This window comes from Notamacropus eugenii, chromosome 2 (assembly GCF_028372415.1).
Source record: "Notamacropus eugenii isolate mMacEug1 chromosome 2, mMacEug1.pri_v2, whole genome shotgun sequence".
Classification (NCBI taxonomy): Eukaryota; Metazoa; Chordata; class Mammalia; order Diprotodontia; family Macropodidae; genus Notamacropus; species Notamacropus eugenii.
This window is the reverse complement of record NC_092873.1, coordinates 11145635-11166978: the sequence shown is the minus strand read 5'-3', so window position 1 is coordinate 11166978 and position 21344 is coordinate 11145635. Positions and strand designations below refer to the sequence as shown.

Genomic DNA, 21344 nt, shown 5'->3' with positions numbered 1-21344 from the left:
CAAAGCTTTCAATATAACTATCTTCTTCTTATTGGTTTCATAGTCCATTCAACCCACTACAGAAACGCATGTTTATTACACGAATGATAACCTGGGAAATGGAGTTCAGGAAAAACGAAAGTCATGTAAGTGTCCTAATTCTATAATTTAGGAAGAAAGAAAGTATATTTTTAAAAACGTAAATATTCATATCCTTTTTTCCTTCCCTTTCTCCCTACTTATCTTACAGATTTAGTGGAAGAAAGGAACTTAGATGACTCAGATGATATTGACGGTATTGTCTCATTTTCCCCTTTTTTACAAGTAGGAGATTAAATGATTTTTATTTTCAAAAAATCACACCTAATAGGAGATGTGCCCTGCAGTTTTCAGGTTTTTGCTATTGTGTTATGAGTACCGTATTTCAAGTGGCATTTTTGTACTTGCTGCCTCCTTTCTACATTTCCCAAAGCCACATAAATTCAGTTATGTATGTATTATCGCAATTCAAGTTAGTATTTATTAAGGAACGATTATTTATCATGTGAATATCACATTCTTGCTGCTTTATTGGACGATGGAAAGATAAAAACAAACAGTTTTTTTGCCTCAAGAAATTTACTTTCTCTGAAGGGGTACAACGTACAAACTGTGTTAAAATGTCAGCAGTATGGAAGGTAAGGGAGAAGAATTACACTGCTCCAGGAAAATTGAGGGGTGAAAGATCAGGAGAAAGGGTATTGGTTGTGGAAGAAAGGTTTCATAGCCCCGAGAACTGCAGCAATAAGGTACCACAGAAGGATAGAGAGCAAGAGAATGGCCAGTTCAGGGTCTTAAAGAGATTACTTGATGACTTTGTGTAGAAGGAAGCAGAGAAGGTAGAATTCAGAAATATGAAGACTGCTTAGTAAGCTATGGCAAAAATCCAGGTAAAAGTTGAGGAGTTCGTGAAATGGGGGTTCTTTGATACTGATGAAAAGGGAGAGGATGACAGATGTGATGGAGGTAGAACCAACAGGGACTTAGCAGCTTTTGCATGTGTATGTTTCTTCATACACACACATACATATATGGATGAGAGGAGTATCAAAGATACGGGCCCATATTCCTGAGAAGATGGCATGCGTTTACCAAAGATAAAAAGTATTAAAGACTGTAGATTTAAGAGCTGGAATGGAGAGAAAAGAAAATGATGAGTTCAGACTTGTTCATGTTGAATTTGAAGCTCCAGGAGGACATACAGGCTGAGAGATCCAGGAGCCAGTCCCAAAAGATGGTGCCCAAAACACAGAACAGTATTTAGGTGTGGTCTGACGAAGGCAGGGGTCAGCTGGATTTATATCTCCCTTCCTCTGAACGTGATTTCTATTTTGATGAAATCTAAAATTGCTTTGTCTCTCACGGCTATTATATTGATTCAGAGAAAGCACATCATCCAAAAAACTCCCAAGAAATTCTGACAACCATTTCTATGTAATTCTCTATCCTGTTCTTGTACTTGCGTTTGTTATTCTGCCCAGAAAGATGACTTGTAGGAATTTGTCAAATGCTTTTCTGAAAGGGAGGCAAAGTATAATGACAATAATACCCTGTTCCGTCAGTCTAGTAAGATTGTCAAAATGTGAATATAGTCTGCTATGACGTGTTCTGACCCTATCTCAAGAAATCATGAGAGTTGCTAACAAATAGCATCAGAGGAGGTTATCCATGAAGCATAGAACTTGAACAGTATGTGATCACGATCATGTAAGGTCAAGAAAGAGTAAGCACGAGGATAAAGGCTATCAGATTTAGCCTTTAGAGACCATTGCTAATCTTGGAATCAGCAGTTTCTGTAGAAGGTTAGATCCAGGGCAGACAAAAGGGTTTGACAAATGAATATAAATAACTCTACTACTTGGACAGTGAAAAGGAGGGCAGATATCAGATAATATATTCCCCACATTCCGTGAAGGCTAGCAAGCCTCTCTCCTGCTCTTTCATCATTGAGAAAAACAAGTAACCCAATGGATTGATTACTCCTGGCCTAACTACCAAAATGATCACACATGACCATTGTTCATTAGTTTACCTTTAATTTTCAAATTTTACAATTTCATCTGGAATGAATACATAAATCAATCCTCACAGCTTCCTGTGATTTGGTATAAAATGAACATCTCACAAGCTACTTAAAATGCAGCAGTTGATTGAGATTACAGAATAATTTGATGAATGCATGATTAGTGAAATCGAATTTTCTTATATTCATTCCTTTCTTGAAAAGAGAATACAATGGATAACTTATAGCTGTCCTGATTGCCACTGCTGATAAGAGGGGGAGGTTTCATTTCTATGAGAAAAATGCTTCTGAATAAAATCACCTGTTACTTAAACATTAATGCCCATTTAACCCAATAATTGGAATTTAAAGGATCATCAGAGGAAAGTCAAGAAAGTTTTGATAAAAGTGACCTGGAACAGGTATGTAATAATAATATTCCAATTTCTGATATTTTGTATTATGCAAAGTGCCTTTCATGCTAGTTTGCTTGCAAGACTTTCATAACTTGGTTTACTTTTCAATGCTTTTTGCAATAACTTTAGAAAATAATGCATGTTTCAGTGACAACGAATAGGAATAGTTAATCTGAAAATGAATAATTTTAGAAATTGTCTCCTAGTCAAATATGTCCATTGTGAATGCTAGAAATTTGATGATAAAGCTGGAATTTACTTCATTTCTCCCTATATATTAAAGAAGAATGTTTATAATCAGGAAGACGTGATTATATATATTATACATATGATATAATAATATATGATTATATATCGTTATTTTATATACGTTATATGATATCATACATGATATCATATATATATATGATAATTTTCACAAGATTCCTAAATAATGTAGCTTCTAATTGGGTTAGGTGGCATACTAGGTAGGGTCAATAAGACCTAATTTTGAATCCATCCTTGGATTCCTAGCTAAGTCTATGATACTGGACAAGCCACCTTACATTTGTAAAATGATTATGAATATTGCTTGTCTCACAAAATGGTTGTGAGAATGCCACGAAGTTTTGTGAAAATCTGAAAGTGCGACAGAAATGTTAGCCATTGTTGTTCTTTAAATATTTGTTTTTTTAATTTTCCCCTGCTGTCATGTATTTTACAGGACACAGTACAGATGGATGCAAACAATTGTGATGACCTCACTCAGTCTTCTGACACAGCTACAGAGGGTGATGATTTACCTGCCTTAAACTATAAGAATGTTTTGTTAGTGATGGAACAACTTAGTGTTGGTTGTGATGGTACGAACGTTTTACAATTTCCTAAGAAAATAACAATGTTCAACAGAAACCAAAGATGTGTGTGTATGCAAGAAGATACCACTGAAGTCCTAACCCACTTTCTCATAGCAAAGTAGAGGTCAGCTTAATCTCTGGCAGGCCTTCACCAAAGAATCACTAAGTACCTATTGTGTGCTAAATATTCAAAGTTTAGATAAGTTTCCTCATTCAATGTGCAATCTAGTACGGAATATAGCCTACATAGATAACTCAAAAATTAATATGTATATTCATATATATATGTATATGTACATATACGTATATATGTACTATATATGTGTGCATATATATGCATATATATATATATGTATGTTTGAGAAGCACAGTCATATTGCTGTTTGAGGTTCAGTGGGGGAAAGACTATCAACATTACAAAATAAATAACCTGTGTGTGAAGGTAGCATTTGAGTTGACTTTTAAAGAATGAGTATGAATTCAGTAGGTAGAGATCATGGGAAAATAATGAGATGAAATGAACATTTTCAACCATGGAAACTCTGAGTAGAAAGGTAAAAAAGTGACACTGAAAAATCCAGTTTTTCTGGACAATATATACCTGTAAGAATTAAATATGGAAAGTTAGGATATTACACATTTGCACAGGGCCTTGATTTTGTCTGTAGTGCACACACTTAAACGTGGAACTTCAGTTTCATAACGTATAAAATGTCATACTTCACAGGATTGTTGTTGGAGGAGGTGTATTTTGTAAGCCTCTAAGTGCTATATTATATAATCTGTGTTAGTAATATTGGTTGGTAATAGGAGAACCATTGAAGAGACTGAACTGACTACGAGTATAAAGATCTCAAGGAGTGAACTCTTTCATGAAAAGAATAGTCAAAATATGATAATCTTTCATAAAATGGCCCCAAATATCAAACATCTTGTAAATATTCTGCCTAGTTTTTATAATTCTTCTCTCAGCATGGCATATAGGATAGTGCACTGGACACGATGCCGTGAATAGCTAGGTTCAGATTCTGCCTTTAACACGTTCCAGTTGTGCGAATCTTAACAAGTCTTTTAACTTCTCGGTGCCTCAGTACCTTCTTTTCTTTGAATCGGTGAGCTAACCAGTTCCCTCAGTGTCAGCTTCGCTTCTACTCCAGTATGTCTACATCCAGCAATTGGGTTCTCTCTTGTTGCCTCACTTCAGTTCAACAGTGAATGAATATATGAAGAATTGGAAGTTCCCAAGGAAAACCCAATAATCAAGTTCGTTGAAACTGTAACGACATAACGAACATTTCTAACTCTGGATTAGGTCTCAATTTGACTCCATATGTCTCTCAAGAATAAAGGGGCAGCTATTTTCTTTAGTGCTCAGAACCATTTTTGACCTTCCTCTGGTGTTTCAAGTTACCAGAGGTTTCGCCAATGAATAAATGAGGATGGATATTTCAATGTGTGAATATTACATACTTATTGATATTATAAATTTCTAAAGAGGAAACAGTGTTTCCATACAATTATGTAAAGCAAAACATGTTTATATTTCTAAAATAATTCACTATATTTTCATTATGTAGATATTAAGTATATAATCCCTTGGATGAATCTTATTTGTCCCACCCAGAATACACCTCAAAATACTTCCTTTTCACAAATATTTTTCTTTCATTGTGAAGAATTCTGAGCTTTCAGATTTTTTTATATCAATTAATTTGTCACTTAGAGATTGTGTTTCATTGCCTACAGTGCACACATAGAAATAGGTTATTGTCATCTTCAATGTAAATTTTTGACAACGCATTATTTTGCAATATGTGAGGATTTATACGTGGATATGATTTTGTCATTGCCAGAGTATTTGAATTCTAAGTATACTGCTACGGTTCAGCGGATTTTAAAATACTCATGTTTTTATTGACTTGCGTTTTTCTCTGTACAGATTTTATTAAACTTGTGAAAAATGAAGATGCAATACTTAGATATGATCGATCAGTGGTACGTAAAAAAGGACATTGTCCATTACTCACCAGGAAAGTGAAGAGTTTAGAAAACAAGATTTGTGGACTGCGGGAAGAATTATCAGAAACAAGGCAAATGGTGTCTGACTTAGAGCAACAAAAAGCAGAATGGAAAAGAGAACTCCTTAGCACCAGGTATGGAACTCATGATTTTAAACAAATCCTTGGAAGCTTTTCTCTTACCGTTGAAGAAATGTGATAGAGGATTTGAGGTTAGGAAGGCCAAAATACCACCTCATTCAAACAGTATTATGAATGAGCCCTACTTACTCATTTTTACTCTGTGGATATCAGGTAGAGATGCATTTGTAGTGAATTTTGAAAACTGTAACACAAGTAGCTGTGTTTCATTTTTTTCAACATGAAGTAAAAAATCACTTCACTAATCAATAGTAATGGAAAAATGGATGTAATTTCATATGCATCCCCCTCTACACTTTTCACCGGCGAATTTGAAATGTATCAGAACTCGGGAATTTGGAAATAATCTTTTGTTCCAGCTCCATACAATTTATGGAATTTCTCTTCATTGAATACAAGAAACAAAAGCATCCAAGTGAATATATGATACAGTTTTGATAGAATTAAAATGCCCTGGAGCAGCCTGGATAAAAAAAATGGGTTCCCCTCTGATTTTGATGACAACTGGCAGAGGGGCAATAAGTGCCACGCAAAGACCAGAGTACCACGGGCAGGTCACCTGGAATGAATTCACAAACTCAAACATTTTTGACATCAAGGTAAAGCTTTCTGACACTTTTCAGCAGCAAGGGTTCTTAGGGAAACTGCAACCCTAGCTGGGTACAGGTAAAGTTTATATACGATAGTCTATAGGAAAACATGTGCCAAATATGCTAAGCAGATGACTCACGGTGAGACTAGGCAATGGTTAAGCAGAGGTTATTTGTTAAAGGAACATGCAATTTTGGTATCTACCTGGCAGGTATTATACGCAGAGTTCACAGGGAAATAGCATAAGGAGGAGTGGCAACTGCATAGAGATGCGGTTTTAGGACTGAAACATCCCTAAGTCCACTAGTGGTCAGGACAGACTAACGGATGCCAGATTGGTCTCACGAATATCTTGTTGGACAAGAAAAATGTAAGGGAGTGTTCCTATATCTAAATCGAGGAAACATATGATGGGTCAATGAGTAGTCAATGTCGTTCTGGCCATGTTCACAGACTGTTCAGCCAGCACACAGCTGTTCAAACTTCTGAATTCTATGGTTGTAACTGGCTATTGTATCAGGTAAGGAGATAATAGTTGTTGCTGTGACAGGCTGTTTTCTTGCACTGGGGAGAAACTGCCTGAGATAATGTTTTGAGGCTAGGGAGAAATGCGACTTTGAAAGAGAAACGTGATTTTAGAATTGTGTCCAAGCACAGGCACCCAAGAACTCCATCAGTTTCTGACACATCCTGACTTTGTGAGCCTGTGCAAGTTACGTTTATTCTCAGTGTAATAGAGAACAGAAACAGGTCAACTCAAAAGTGTAGAGCACGGACCACTCTGCATGAACAGAGGGAGTTCCTTGACAGGGAGTTCTCTACATAGATCGAGTTCCCAATAAATTAATCTTCTTTTCCTTTAGAAATCCAGATGAGTATATTCAATGGTATTTCATCCTTATTTCTACTGCATTGTCATTGAAAAAGGACAATTTTCTTCTAGGGTTCCCGGGAAGCAAGAAGAAATTGAGCAAGACGCTGAAGAAAAGCTAGTTCTAAAAATGAGTCACCAGTTCAGAAAAAAAGAACGATGTGGTGAAAAAGTGGAGCTAAGACAGGAATTTCAATACCCTCTCAGAACTCTGGACCTGGAATTGAGAACAGAAACAAATCATTCGAAACAGGTAAATTGGAATTTTAAAGTCACTATTTCCATCTGTTCTTGGTAAGAAAACTTGTGGGTTCCCTGGGAGTGGGGAAGTGAACATCATACTCTTTTTAATCTTGAGAAAGGACTAGGATTTTTATGTCTAGTGTAAGTAAGTTGGGTCTAATCATTTGTAGATATGTACTCATGAATATAAAAAAATATATATCCCATGCAGTAGCATTAGAATGTAAAATTGCAGTCTAAAGAGCCATGAAAGAGTAAAGTGAAATTAGTACTTTTTAAAGTATGTCTCACAGTAGAGGATCACTATGGCGTAGTGAATAGAACTAACCTGATATCCCGAGAAACCTGGGTTCAAATGTTGCCACGGAGTTCATCTCACCTACCCCTGAGCCAAAGGTTTCAAAGTCCCCCAGACCTGTCCATAGAACTCAGTACTGGAGGATCTGTTTGACACCACTGCTCTATCCTCAACTTTGATAGCAACATAAGTTCCAGAGGATTCCTCTCCATTTTTAGAGAGAGTCTCCTTATCTGAAAATACTTTGGGCAATGCAAGTGCAAGTTCGTTCTCTTTTTCTCTTCCTTTCACTGCACTTTAGCACACATCCTTCAGGCTTTCAGAAGAGTTTATTGGTCTCTAGGGTCTTTATGTTTTACTTATTTACGTGTTGATTTACTTAAAATTATTGCAGACTTTCTACATGGAGGAAATGCAAACTCTCAAGAAGTCAGAGTACTGGACTGAGCCTATTCATAACATGATATTTAGTGAGGATACTGTCAAATTATACAATTAGTTACAAAATTAGGTTCATACGTATGAGTTGGGGGAAATAGGTTTAGATAGCATTTTGCCTGAAAAGATATAAGAATCGTGGCCAGTTCTAAACTAAAGTTGATTTATTGATGTTATTTGAGAACCCAAAAGCTAGCGTAATTTTGCATCTTATTCAGAAAAGTATAGCTACCAAAATAGAGAAGGTGAAAAGCACTCTCTACTCTGAAGTGAATAAGTAGATAGGCTTATGTTGTTTAACTCATTTGTGGCTTCCTCAGAATTATGCTCGCTAATAAGCAGAATGGCAAACAGGATGAGGAAGGCCCTTGGGGACCATGACTTTTGAGGATCTGTTCAAGAAAATAGAGCTATTGATCCTTTTATGTTCAAGTTTTTGAAGGAGAGTCATGTGGAAGAAGGACGAAGCTTGCTCTGCTTCAGTGTAAGGATAAGAGCTAAGAGCCATGGATAAGAGTTGCACAAATGTACATTTTTAAGATTAATGAGAAAAAACTTGCCAACAAAGAAAACCATCCACAAATCGAATGAGTTCACTTGAGATATGGTATCTATCCTCACCTGTGAAGACTTCAAGCTGAGGCTTGTAAGAGTTAAGGACTTAACCCTGGGTGTGGATCGCCCTGAGGAGTGATTGAGGTTCCTTTCCAACTTTGAAATGCTTTCCTTCTTGTTGCTTTTCCTTTTCAGTAGCCTGTTTTTCTTTGAGTTTTTAAAGTTAGTTTCCGTGCTTTGTCCGATTCTGTATTCCATTTAAAGGTAAAATGTTGTTGCTGACTGTTGAAGGAAAATGGTGATGAAAATTTTATGAACTTCTTGTCCGCAGGACGAAGAAGAGCTAAAGGAAACTCAAGGACCACTTTTTCCGGAGCTAAATGTTATAGCTTTGCAAAGTGGGATTCTGAACAATCCTCTTTCGAAGCAGAAAGAAAACAAAACAACTGCTTCCAAAATCACTCAGACTTCTGAGGTATTTACTTTGGTCATTTTCAAATCTAACTACATATTTTGAAAGTTCAGATTTCGGTTCTTCATTTTGGGACATCTTTGTTATCCTCAGTCCCGTCCATCTGTCTGCAACAGATAGTTCAGGACACAGCTAGTGACTAAAATCAGCACAATACTGTTTGTCTTGCTTGACCGTTTCTTTTTCTTTTAATTGAATGATCTCTCCCGAGACCCAACTTTACGTCTACTGAAAAAAGTTCCTGGTGCACAACAGTGCCTCTTCCTTTCTGGACATAGGAAAGGAGCAGCACATCAGTGTCACTAACTCCTAGCTTAGAGAGAGAAAGGAATGCAACTAGGTAGAAGGTGACACCTCAAACACAAACCATTTTTCTTCCTTGATTAAGGGATATCATCTGCTTGTACTTTTCAGGGAAGAGAGTGAGGGTTCTGAAATATATGTTAATAGATTGCTCTATTTCACCTTCTTGTCTCCCTCATCTTTCATTAAAGAAAAGGAATAAAAGTATTTGCCACAGAAATAAATTTCACTTAGGTTTCTGACATAAGGCTCTATCCGGGCCATGAATTCCTCCATTCGCTCACATTCATCATTGCTCAGCATGATAGAAACACAAGTTTCTCAAATGCCAAAATTAGAAATTTTCATTTTCTTCTGTTTTTCAACAGTTGTTTGAAGTAAACCATTTGGGTTGTTGGCCCTTAGTAGTCCTTTGGTGCTTGCACACTGGAGTGCTTCATTGAACTCACCTGTGACCAATTCATGCTCTCCTTCTGGCTTTTTAGAAAAGATATCATAGAATGCAGCTTCTAAGCTATTGGACAAAACTCTGTTCTCTGGTCCTGAACGGGATCCAACGCTCCTGGAGGAGTTTGGTTGTGATGGGAGTGCAATACTCATATTTTATTATTTGGCCCCAATAATTCTTTCATCATTTCTTTAACATGTCATGGTTAAGACTAGGTTACCATCAGTAGGGGACCACATTCTAGGCCTGACTTTTCCCTTCCCTAAAATGAGAGATTTCAACTTGATAACTTCTAAAAGTTTTAAATCAATGATGCTATGAAAATGCGACACATCCATGAGAAAATCGATTATTCGTAAGACTTCTACTAAGAAACATAAGACTTATGAGTTCATTGTTCTGGAGTGAAGTTCATTGTACCAGGGCAAGGAGTCTCCATTTAGGACAAATTCTTAATATCAACTGCTGAAAGGAAATAAGCTATTGAAAAAAGTGTGCTAGATTTGGAGTCTGAAGAGACCTGGATTGAGATATTGCTGCTGATACTTACTGAGTGTGATAATGGACAGGTTGTTCAATAATGTATCCTAACCTAAGTTCTAATCTGTAAAACGGGGAGGAGAATATCAATATTTCCCGCATCAGGGTGTGGCAAGGCTTAGGTGAGACAATGTATGGGAAGTACTTTGCTGAATACCACCAAAGGCAATGTGTCACGAAGACTTTAGAGAGGGCTGGAAGGACTTATGTGAACTGATGATGAGTGACAGGAGCAGCACCAGGAAAATATTGTATGCAGGAACAACCAGAGTGTGTGAGGAAATATTCTTGTAGATGTAGTACCTCGTTGCATTGCAAGGACTTAAAAAATTCCCTTTGGCTTCTTGAAGCAAAATGCCTTCCACATGCTGAGAAACAACTATGAAATTTGATCGCAGAATGTAGCACAGCATTGTCTTTTCTGTTACATTTTGTTTTATGGTTTCCCCCGTTCATTTTAATTCTTCTAGGGAGTATAACTAAGGTAAAAATGCACTTAATAGGAATGTATGTATAGATACAAGATACTAGATAAGATATAAGACAAGATATTGATGCTCTATAAGATCGTACACCGTGTAAGGCAGTAAGTGGAGAGAGAAGAAGAAAGGAGGTGGGGGAAAGGGAAAAGAATCTAAGATATACAGAAGAGATTGCACAACACTGAAAATGAGTAAAATAACTCAACATAGAAGAGGCAGTTTGAAAATATTAAGTATTTTAATTCTATTAACAATATGACTTATCAGCGTGGAATAGAATGGACAGAGCAAAGGAAATAAAATATAAGCTTTCTAGGCCTAAAAGTACACTCCATGTCTTTTGATTAATGAAGCACTTTTAAAATGTGTTCTTTGTGAAAACTGACTCTGAGAGAAATGTGAAATAGGGCAAACTCCCTCATTTTAATTTTGTTTTACTAAAGTATGCTTCTTGGTACCTTGGCGTTTATTTGGAATTGCTAGGGAATAATCAGCATCCATAACTTTATTTTGAGTAGCACTTTTTTTCTGTTTATTATGTTTAGATTCCTGACAGCCATGAGAAAGAAAAATATCTGTTCGACAAAAATCAAATCTTAGAGGATGAAAATGCCATGCTCAAACTCGAAGTAGATACACTAAAAATTAAGAATCGAGACAAAGAAAACCATATAGAAATTTTAAAGGAAAAGAATGATTATCTTCATCAGAAATTACAGTTGAATGCAGAAATACTAACAGCAATCAGAGTACAGTACAGTGAAGAAGTAAATGTTGTGACAGCTGAGAATGCAGTGCTGAATTCTAAATTGGACACTGCAAAACAAAACACAGAGAGACTAGAGGGCGAAATTGAATCATACAGGTCTCGTCTGATGTCTGTTATTGACGATTATGAGCAAAGTGAGGCGTCCAAGCTAGCCCTTGAACATTCCTTTCAGGAAGCAAGAGATGAGTGGCTTCATGTACAGGACAAGTTATACAGTGACTTGTCTAGTTTAAGAGAGAACCATGCTTTGCTTTCTGAAGAACTCTCTCAGGCTGAAAGTGGAGCCAGGAGTTTAGAAAATGAGCTAGGCCATGTCTATGAATCCCTCAGACAAAAGACATATATTGTAGAAAACACACAGAGAGAACTGAACCATGCTGAAGAGAAGGCAAAGGAACTTGAAGAAACAAATCGAGTGTTAAAGGAAAAACTCAGCAGATGTAGTTTGGAAAATGAATCTCTCCAAGAAAGATTAGGGCAAATCCAGAGTGAAAATATGGTGCTTCAGCAAGCGCTTGAAGACACACAGAAGAAAGTCACGATGAAAGAAAAGCAACTGCGTGATGCCCAGGTACAGTTTATTGATCTCTTCAACAAAATTTATGCTGATAGTGAAAAACAACTTCTTCTAGTAGAAGACAGCAAGAAAGTGTTAGTCAGTGAATGTAACCACTTAGGAGAACAAATGTGTAAATATGAAATTGAGAAGGCTGAAAGAGGGTTCGGTCATTAAATGTCTTGGACAAAGATAAAGCTTTTTGAAATGAAAGTCAAAGTAATTTTAATCAAGATAATTTAGGAATTTGAATTCTCAACAGGCTGGTGAGGTTATCAACTTTCACTGGGAAAATGCTGATATGTAAGAATTGAGAATGAGAATCCATAATATGATAAACAGAACAAGTAATATCGTGATTTTGAAGATAATATGATTGCAATAATAAGTAAATATCCTGTAATAAAATATAAGTAATTAACTTAAATGAAAATAATGTGACATATAAAATAATAATTTAAAAACAATATAAAACTAAAATTAGAAAACGCTTTTGTAGATAAGATGACTCATTTTGATTGAAGAAATTCTAGAGGCCATGACATTTTGGTTTCATAAATATTTGTAAGGGAAATCGCTAGTGTATAAACACAAATAATTTTTTATATTATTAATTTTCCTAATATTCTATTTGAATATTGAAATGGAATAAATTAATTCCAACGCTGAAGTTTAAGAGAAGTCTTACCAAAAAATGCTAGGAATAATGTAACAATTGAAAGATAACATTTCTTTTGAGATACTCTGGAATATTCCCATTAGACATCTCATTAACATTTAAACATGCTCAACATTCTGACGAGTTTCAATTCAGATTCCTCTGAACTACTCTTTGCAACGCTAACGACAGGATGATAGTTGTAGTGAAAATCCAGAGTCTAGACACTCCTTTTCTTTTCAATTTAGGACGGTAATTCTATTCAAAAAGAGGTTAATTTGGGGGTTACTAATATTATTTTTTATTGTGCTTCACTACCAATTTTTTTTTAATCTCAGTACTTTTTATTGTTTTACTAATAATTCTTGCTCGGTGTGCAAAATTGCAAGTTCTGGTATCACTGCCTTTTAGTTGTTGAGTAAGAAGAGCTTTACACAGTCTAATAGCAGCTCTCATTTTCTGTGATTTGTCATATATACAATGAGCGTCCATTGTACCATATATTGTACTGGGTAATAATTTCATCTAAAAAATATGAAAATTTTATCTTGTCATTCAATGGTAGAATTTAGTTAACATGTAAGAATTCAGTGAATTGCGCCCATTTTACTTTCTCAACTTTACATTGTCTTCTTTTAGCCTTACGTTTTCTTCAAAACAACTTACCAGACTTTAGTTAAATTTAGTTTCACAAAGTATTTCAACTTGTCTAATAGGAGAAAACATTTTGATTTCTTTTGATTTGGGGCTTCATTTGGTATTCATAATTTATGCAATAACTTGCCTGGCACTATGATGAAAGCAGAGATGAATTTCTGCAGTATAACAGTCCATAAACACACGACTTTGTATCTCTGTGTGTATATTTGCTTATACACATATGTGAATGAATGAATACGTCTGCAGGTACAAAACTCTGATTTTGTAATGTGCTATATATGCATAAGCGGGAGAGCTAGCATATTTTCCGCAGTTTGATTTTTTTTTGCCGATGGACTGAAACCAGGCGTGTAATTCCTATCAGAACAGGAAAAGGAATTCTTTGAAGGCTTAGCAAAGACTCTTGAAGATGGGAACAGCAGCTAGTGACCATATGTGTTCTTCTCATTGTGGCTTTGAGCAAAGCACATCATTCATGTGAAGCGCTTTTACCAAGCCTGACATGCGTACCAGTACCTACGTTCCTTCCCCCGAGTTAAACAATGAGAGGAAGGAAAATTCAAACGTTTCTTGTAGATGTCCTCTTCATTCTAAAGGTTGGTGCATAGAAATGAGGCAGTTAACTTTTCTGAAAAACGGAATGGGAAACCATTAATGTGGCTATCAAGTACAAAAAAGTATACATTCCTCCCCGCTCATTCCATTCCCTTCCATGTGAGTCTCACCTATAATATTTTAGTCCCTAGATAACTTTTGAGGTGATACAATTATGCTCAAAAAACAGGCAATGGGAAATCAGGCTGAATGTTTGAGCAAGTAGAAAGATTTCATTTGACCCATGCTAAATGAAGGTTGAGTAGAATAATCAAAAGAGCTTTCTCGTGTCAGGAGCCAAGTGTCAATCTTTGTCCCTAGAAACGACTAACGTTAGGAGCTTGGGTAACTCAACTAACCTCTTTGGAGTTTGGTTTTTCTCATGTGCAACATGTGGGAATTTTGTTAAATAACATCTAAGATATTAATACCGCAAATCTATGAAAATTATGAATATGTTGATGAAATTAAATTGCATGCAGAACTATAATGACTTTTGATGTGAATTTTGACATGATATTTATTTCACATGAGTTAATTCTGCTTTCTGAAATCAGCAATAGAAATAATTTGGACATATATCTCTCAGGCCAGAGAAAGAAATCTTCAGCGAGAAGTTCCTGTTTCTGGCAACTACCAAGCCATGAGAATAGTTTCGCAACAAGTTACATCATTTTATCGAAGGAATTATGAAGAGAAGGAATAACTACCGAAGCAAGTAGATGAAACCAAAAGTAAAGTATGTATGCAAAAAGATCAATAATTTGTTCCTGATGAATGGAAATTGTGTGCAGTGTGACATTTCCCTTTTTCTCGTCAACAGTATAAATTTTCTGAACGCTCTGTCAATTAAGTCGAATTAAATTAGACCTACAAACTCCACAATGTGTGCACACGAATTTCAATACAAATATTCACTCATGATGTCCTTGACAATTTGGTTTATCTGTCTTTACAGAAAGAGTGAGGTGTTTTCCCAAGGACCCATAATGCCTAAATCATTTCTATGATTCCTTATGTTTAGAAAGACCTTTACCATTATTTTCTCTTTTAATCCCGAAGCAATACTGTGAAGTAGAAATTACTTGTTTACTTACTTTGAAACTTCTCCTTGAACAACAGGAAAAGGTTGTTTCTTCACAATTTGTAAATATGTAAATTGTACCTGCAAAATGCAATTGAGAATTCAAGTAATGAGATGGATGATTTCATTAATATCCTCTAACTTCATCGATCTGATCTCACCATGTAGATTTCTGGCTCCATACCTTCTTCACACTCTTCTTCTGGCTTACACACAGTTACACGTCCTCATCTGCACTACCCGTCAAAAACCTATCGACTCTTTACCTCCAGCATGCTTGTGCCTTCCAAAAGCATGATTCGTTTGCCATAAGGCCATTGGGACTTATCACCCATATGGATTTCTGAATCTCCTGAAATCCACTTTTCATTTGATATGACCTCATTGGGTATTTATTGCTTTATGCTGTTCACATCTGTTAACAAACTATTACTTCCGTGTTCTACCTCTTGTTTGCCCAACTATCATAGATTTCCTTGAGGACAGTGATCATTTAGACTTCGTTATTTTTGATAGAACGTTGTTTTCAAAGCATGCTGTCATGAGAAGTAATTGTTATTATTTTTTCAGTACAAGTAGTACTAGTAGTAGTTCTAGTACTAGTAGTTCTAGTGATAGTAGTACTTGTAGTGGTAGCACTAGCAGTAGAAAAACAGGAACAAGGAAACTCAATGTTTTCTGTTGATTTTGCCAGGAGTTGCAAGTTTACCTAAAATTAAATTTGTTCTAAGGTAATGGTTGGGCTAAAGTACTTTGAGTTTCTCTAGTCTGATTTTATATAAAGTTTCAATTTCCCAGACGCCAAAAGTAGAAATTCAATACAAAAGTGTTGTAGTTTCTATGATCATTCTTCGAAATTATTAAAATGAAAGTGCAGTTAAGCGTACAATAGCATGACAGTTAAATTCTTCTAGCCCCTTCCCTTTAATACTATCAAATAGCTTTCTCCATTGTCAGTTGCTTTCCCACATTTCCATGTATTTCTGCATGCTATTCATCATGGTGGAAGGCACAACGTATAGTAAGGGAGATTTCTGAGATTCTTCCAACCGCAATTTCACCCTGGTAGTCACCATAACTTGAAAAGTAAGTAAGTAACTCTGCCAAAGCAGGTTAAAAAAGAACTTTGGATGATGAGATATTTCTCCACTTAGACGTATGTTGGGGGAATTAGCGATAGAAATTTGGGTCTGGGGTTAGAAAAATCTGACTTCAAATGTGTCCGGAGATTCTGTCTGTGTGATCCTAGGCAAGTCACTTAGTTTTTCTCAGTTTCCTCAGCCACAAAATGGGGATAATACTAGTACATACTTCTCAGGGTTGTTGTGAGAATCAAATGAGATCATTATTGTAAATCTCTTATGTTTATGGCCTTTATTGTTGGCACATATTGGACACTTAGGAAATGCTAGTTTCCCTGCTCCAAAAGCATAAAGACCAACGTCCACTATATATAAATAATACTGCTTCCCACATTTGGATAATCATCTCCTAATATTGCAAAAGAGTTTTCTTAACCTGGCCAATTTCAGTGTACTCAGCTTAGTTAAGAAACTATTATGAATTCCAATCTCATTCTTCTGAAAATGACTTTTCTTTTCAATGTCCATGCTTGAGAAATTTTTCAAGGTGTCAGAAATGAGCACTGGAATGAAATAAGTTCTGTTTCCCAAGTAACGCCCCTATCACTTCTTGTCTTCATTTCTCTCACCTTCTTTCTGAAAGACTTGGATTAAAATATGAACCTTCATAAGCTTTTGGCTTCAGGTTGCAGTCAAGAAACGAGGTGTGAACTGACTCCTGGAAGGTATACCAAGCAAGCAGTAACTTAGAGTCCATCGTTGGCAGCAAGAAGTAGGTCATTTTATGGGCATTCTGGCCAAACTGGCACCATTTCTTGTGTAATTTCCCTGATCGTGTAAGTTTTCAGTATGTAAGAATTTAGTGAAATTACAGTTTCTTCCTTGTTCAAACGTTATTTCATCAACTAGTGAATATTGTCTATGTGAACAACACTGTGATAGATCCTGAGCAGGATAAAAGACTGTGTGTCAGACGTGCACTGTCTCCTTGAAGAATTTTCACTCTCTGTGGAAGTTAACACAAAATAGAGAAACTTCATTTATAACAAACGGTAGAATTTAAACAACTACGAAGTGAAGGATTTTCCAGTAAGCATTTATAAAGGAGATATCACTAAAGTTGCACGTTAGAGCAGATGGTAGTAATCCATTCATGTTTTTCCTAATGCAAACATTACTTGATGCAATTTGGTTGAGTTAGCAGCCCTACTGGAAGAACAATTGCTGAATACCTACCTATTGTATATCTATATCTATCTATCTATCTGTCTATCTGTCTGTCTGTCTATCTATCTATCTATCTATATTAACATGTACATTTATATTTATATATTTATTTATATTGATATATTTGTTCCTGTGTGCATGTGTATATGCACACACAAAAATATACATGTACACATACGTTGATACATGCACATATATGTGTGTGTTTTTACAAATATGTGTCTGAAGTTTGTTAAAACTCTGCATCTAAGGATGACTTTTCCAAGATTTTGTGTTCTGCTTCAGTCCATTGCCATCCAGATGGCTTTCGACAAATGATTTTCTGTCTTTAGGCTTCTGGTTCTTGATTTGTAAAATGAAGTACTAACTCATCAGTAGTGTCCATTATTGCTCGAACAGTCTATAGTTTTACGTGCGTGAAGTGCACTTCTGTTACACAATTAGCAATATGAAGGAATATAAATATTTCCCTCACAAGGGTGGTGCAAATTTTAGGTGAGATAATGTACTGAAAGTCCTTTCCAAAAACCTTGACATGTCTCAGATAGAATCATCAGTGTGAGACAGAATGTATGGAGAAAAGGAAACCAAATCTACTGAAAGACAGACAGCTTTGTGAGTTCAAAAATGGTGCCCAAATCTTCTGGTTGATGAAGCCGTTTTCAGTCGTATTCTTTCAGCAAATTGATAGCAATGGGAAAGAGGTGAAAGTCCCTCAGTGAACTTTTTCTCTAAATACACTATGCTTCTTGGCCCCTTGGCGTTTCCTTTGAATTTTGAAGGAAATATCAGAATAAGTCATTTTATTTTGAATAACACTTTCTTTTCTTTTTCTTATGTTTAGGTTCCTGTTAGGAATGTAAAGGAAAAATACTTGCAGGAGAAAAATGAAATCATCCAGTATGAAGTTGCCATGCACAAAGTGGAATTAAAAACAGTAAAAATTAAGGATCAGCGAACCAGAAAGCACCACAGAGAAGAAACTGAAGCTTTGAAAGAGAAGAATGAGGAGCTTCAACAGGAATTAAAATGGAATAGAGAAGCATTAAGAAAAATCCGATTTCAATACAGTGGCCAAGTAAAGGTTCTGAAAGCTGAGAATGCAGCGCTGAACTCTCAATTGGAGAATGCAAAAGAAAACACAGAGAGACTAGAGAGCGAAATTGAATCATACAGGTCTCGTCTGATGTCTGTTATTGACGATTATGAGCAAAGTGAGGCGTCCAAACTAGCCCTTGAACATTCCTTTCAGGAAGCAAGAGATGAGTGGCTTCATGTACAGGACAAGTTAAACAGTGACTTGTCTAGTTTAAGAGAGAACCATGCTTTCCTTTCTGAAGAACTCTCTCAGGCTGAAAGTGGAGCCAAGAGTTTAGAAAATGAGCTAGGCCATGTCCATGAATCCCTCAGAGAAAAGACATATATTGTAGAAAACACACAGAGAGAACTGAACCATGCTGAAGAGAAGGCAAAGGAACTTGAAGAAACAAATCGAGTGTTGAAGGAAAAACTAAGCAGATGTAGTTTGGAAAATGAATCTCTCCAAGAAAGATTAGGGCAAATCCAGAGTGAAAATATGGTGCTTCAGCAAGCGCTTGAAGACACACAGAAGAAAGTCACGATGAAAGAAAAGCAACTGCGTGATGCCCAGGTACAGTTTATTGATCTCTTCAAAAAACTTTATGCTGATAGTGAAAAACAAGTTCTTCTAGTAGAGGAGAGCAAGAAAGTGTTAGTCAGTGAATGTAACCACTTTGGAGAAGAAATGTGTAAATATGAAATTGAGAAGGCTGAAAGAGGATTGGGTCATTAAATGTCATACTTGGACAAAGATAAAGCTTTTTGAAATGAAAGTCAAAGTAATTGTAATCAAAATAATTTAGGAATTTGAATTTTCAACAGGCTGGTGAGGTTATCAACTTTCATTGTGGAAATGCTGATATGTAAGAATTGAGAATGAGAATCCATAATATGATAAATAGAACAAGTAATATCATGATTTTGAAGATAATATGATTGCAATAATAAGTAAATATCCTGTAATAAAATATAAGTAATTAACTTAAATGAAAACAATGTGACATATAAAATAATAATTTAAAAACAATATAAAACTAAAATTAGAAAACGCTTTTGTAGATAAGATGACTCATTTTGATTGAAGAAATTCTAGAGGCCATGACATTTTGGTTTCATAAATATTTGTAAGGGAAATCGCTAGTGTATAAACACAAATAATTTTTTATATTATTAATTTTCCTAATATTCTATTTGAATATTGAAATGGAATAAATTAATTCCAACGCTGAAGTTTAAGAGAAGTCTTACCAAAAAATGCTAGGAATAATGTAACAGTTGAAAGATAACATTTCTTTTGAGATACTCTGGAATATTCCCATTAGACATCTCATTAACATTTAAACATGCTCAACATTCTGACGAGTTTCAATTCAGATTCCTCTGAACTACTCTTTGCAACGCTAACGACAGGATGATAGTTGTAGTGAAAATCCAGAGTCTAGACACTCCTTTTCTTTTCAATTTAGGACGGTAATTCTATTCAAAAAGAGGTTAATTTGGGGGTTACTAATATTATTTTTTATTGTGCTTCACTACCAATTTTTTTTTAATCTCAGTACTTTTTATTGTTTTACTAATAATTCTTGCTCGGTGTGCAAAATTGCAAGTTCTGGCATCACTGCCTTTTAGTTGTTGAATAAGAACAGCTTTACACAGTCTAATAGCAGCTCTCATTTTCTGTGATTTGTCATATATACAATGAGCGTCCATTGTACCATATATTGTACTGGGTAATAATTTCATCTAAAAAATATGAAAATTTTATCTTGTCATTCAATGGTAGAATTTAGTTAACATGTAAGAATTCAGTGAATTGCGCCCATTTTACTTTCTCAACTTTACATTGTCTTCTTTTAGCCTTACGTTTTCTTCAAAACAACTTACCAGACTTTAGTTAAATTTAGTTTCACAAAGTATTTCAACTTGTCTAATAGGAGAAAACATTTTGATTTCTTTTGATTTGGGGCTTCATTTGGTATTCATAATTTATGCAATAACTTGCCTGGCACTATGATGAAAGCAGAGATGAATTTCTGCAGTATAACAGTCCATAAACACACGACTTTGTATCTCTGTGTGTATATTTGCTTATACACATATGTGAATGAATGAATACGTCTGCAGGTACAAAACTCTGATTTTGTAATGTGCTATATATGCATAAGCGGGAGAGCTAGCATGTTTTCCGCAGTTTGATTTTTTTTTGCCGATGGACTGAAACCAGGCGTGTAATTCCTATCAGAACAGGAAAAGGAATTCTTTGAAGGCTTAGCAAAGACTCTTGAAGATGGGAACAGCAGCTAGTGACCATATGTGTTCTTCTCATTGTGGCTTTGAGCAAAGCACATCATTCATGTGAAGCGCTTTTACCAAGCCTGACATGCGTACCAGTACCTACGTTCCTTCCCCCGAGTTAAACAATGAGAGGAAGGAAAATTCAAACGTTTCTTGTAGATGTCCTCTTCATTCTAAAGGTTGGTGCATAGAAATGAGGCAGTTAACTTTTCTGAAAAACGGAATGGGAAACCATTAATGTGGCTATCAAGTACAAAAAAGTATACATTCCTCCCCGCTCATTCCATTCCCTTCCATGTGAGTCTCACCTATAATATTTTAGTCCCTAGATAACTTTTGAGGTGATACAATTATGCTCAAAAAACAGGCAATGGGAAATCAGGCTGAATGTTTGAGCAAGTAGAAAGATTTCATTTGACCCATGCTAAATGAAGGTTGAGTAGAATAATCAAAAGAGCTTTCTCGTGTCAGGAGCCAAGTGTCAATCTTTGTCCCTAGAAACGACTAACGTTAGGAGCTTGGGTAACTCAACTAACCTCTTTGGAGTTTGGTTTTTCTCATGTGCAACATGTGGGAATTTTGTTAAATAACATCTAAGATATTAATACCGCAAATCTATGAAAATTATGAATATGTTGATGAAATTAAATTGCATGCAGAACTATAA

At 35.7% G+C, this 21344-nt stretch overlaps 1 protein-coding gene across 1 annotated transcript in view; it reads left to right on the top strand.

Annotated features, from left to right (window-relative positions):
- Nucleotides 1–21344, top strand: part of LOC140522499 (uncharacterized) — a 58016-nt gene that overhangs the window by 15823 nt on the left and 20849 nt on the right. Inside the window, exons 9-16 of the mRNA XM_072637921.1 lie at nt 44–125; nt 230–274; nt 2393–2442; nt 3140–3278; nt 5212–5425; nt 6966–7146; nt 8759–8902; nt 11218–11439. Coding sequence (XP_072494022.1) covers nt 44–125; nt 230–274; nt 2393–2442; nt 3140–3278; nt 5212–5425; nt 6966–7146; nt 8759–8902; nt 11218–11439 — 1077 coding nt within the window. The remainder of the gene's footprint in view (nt 1–43; nt 126–229; nt 275–2392; nt 2443–3139; nt 3279–5211; nt 5426–6965; nt 7147–8758; nt 8903–11217; nt 11440–21344) is intronic.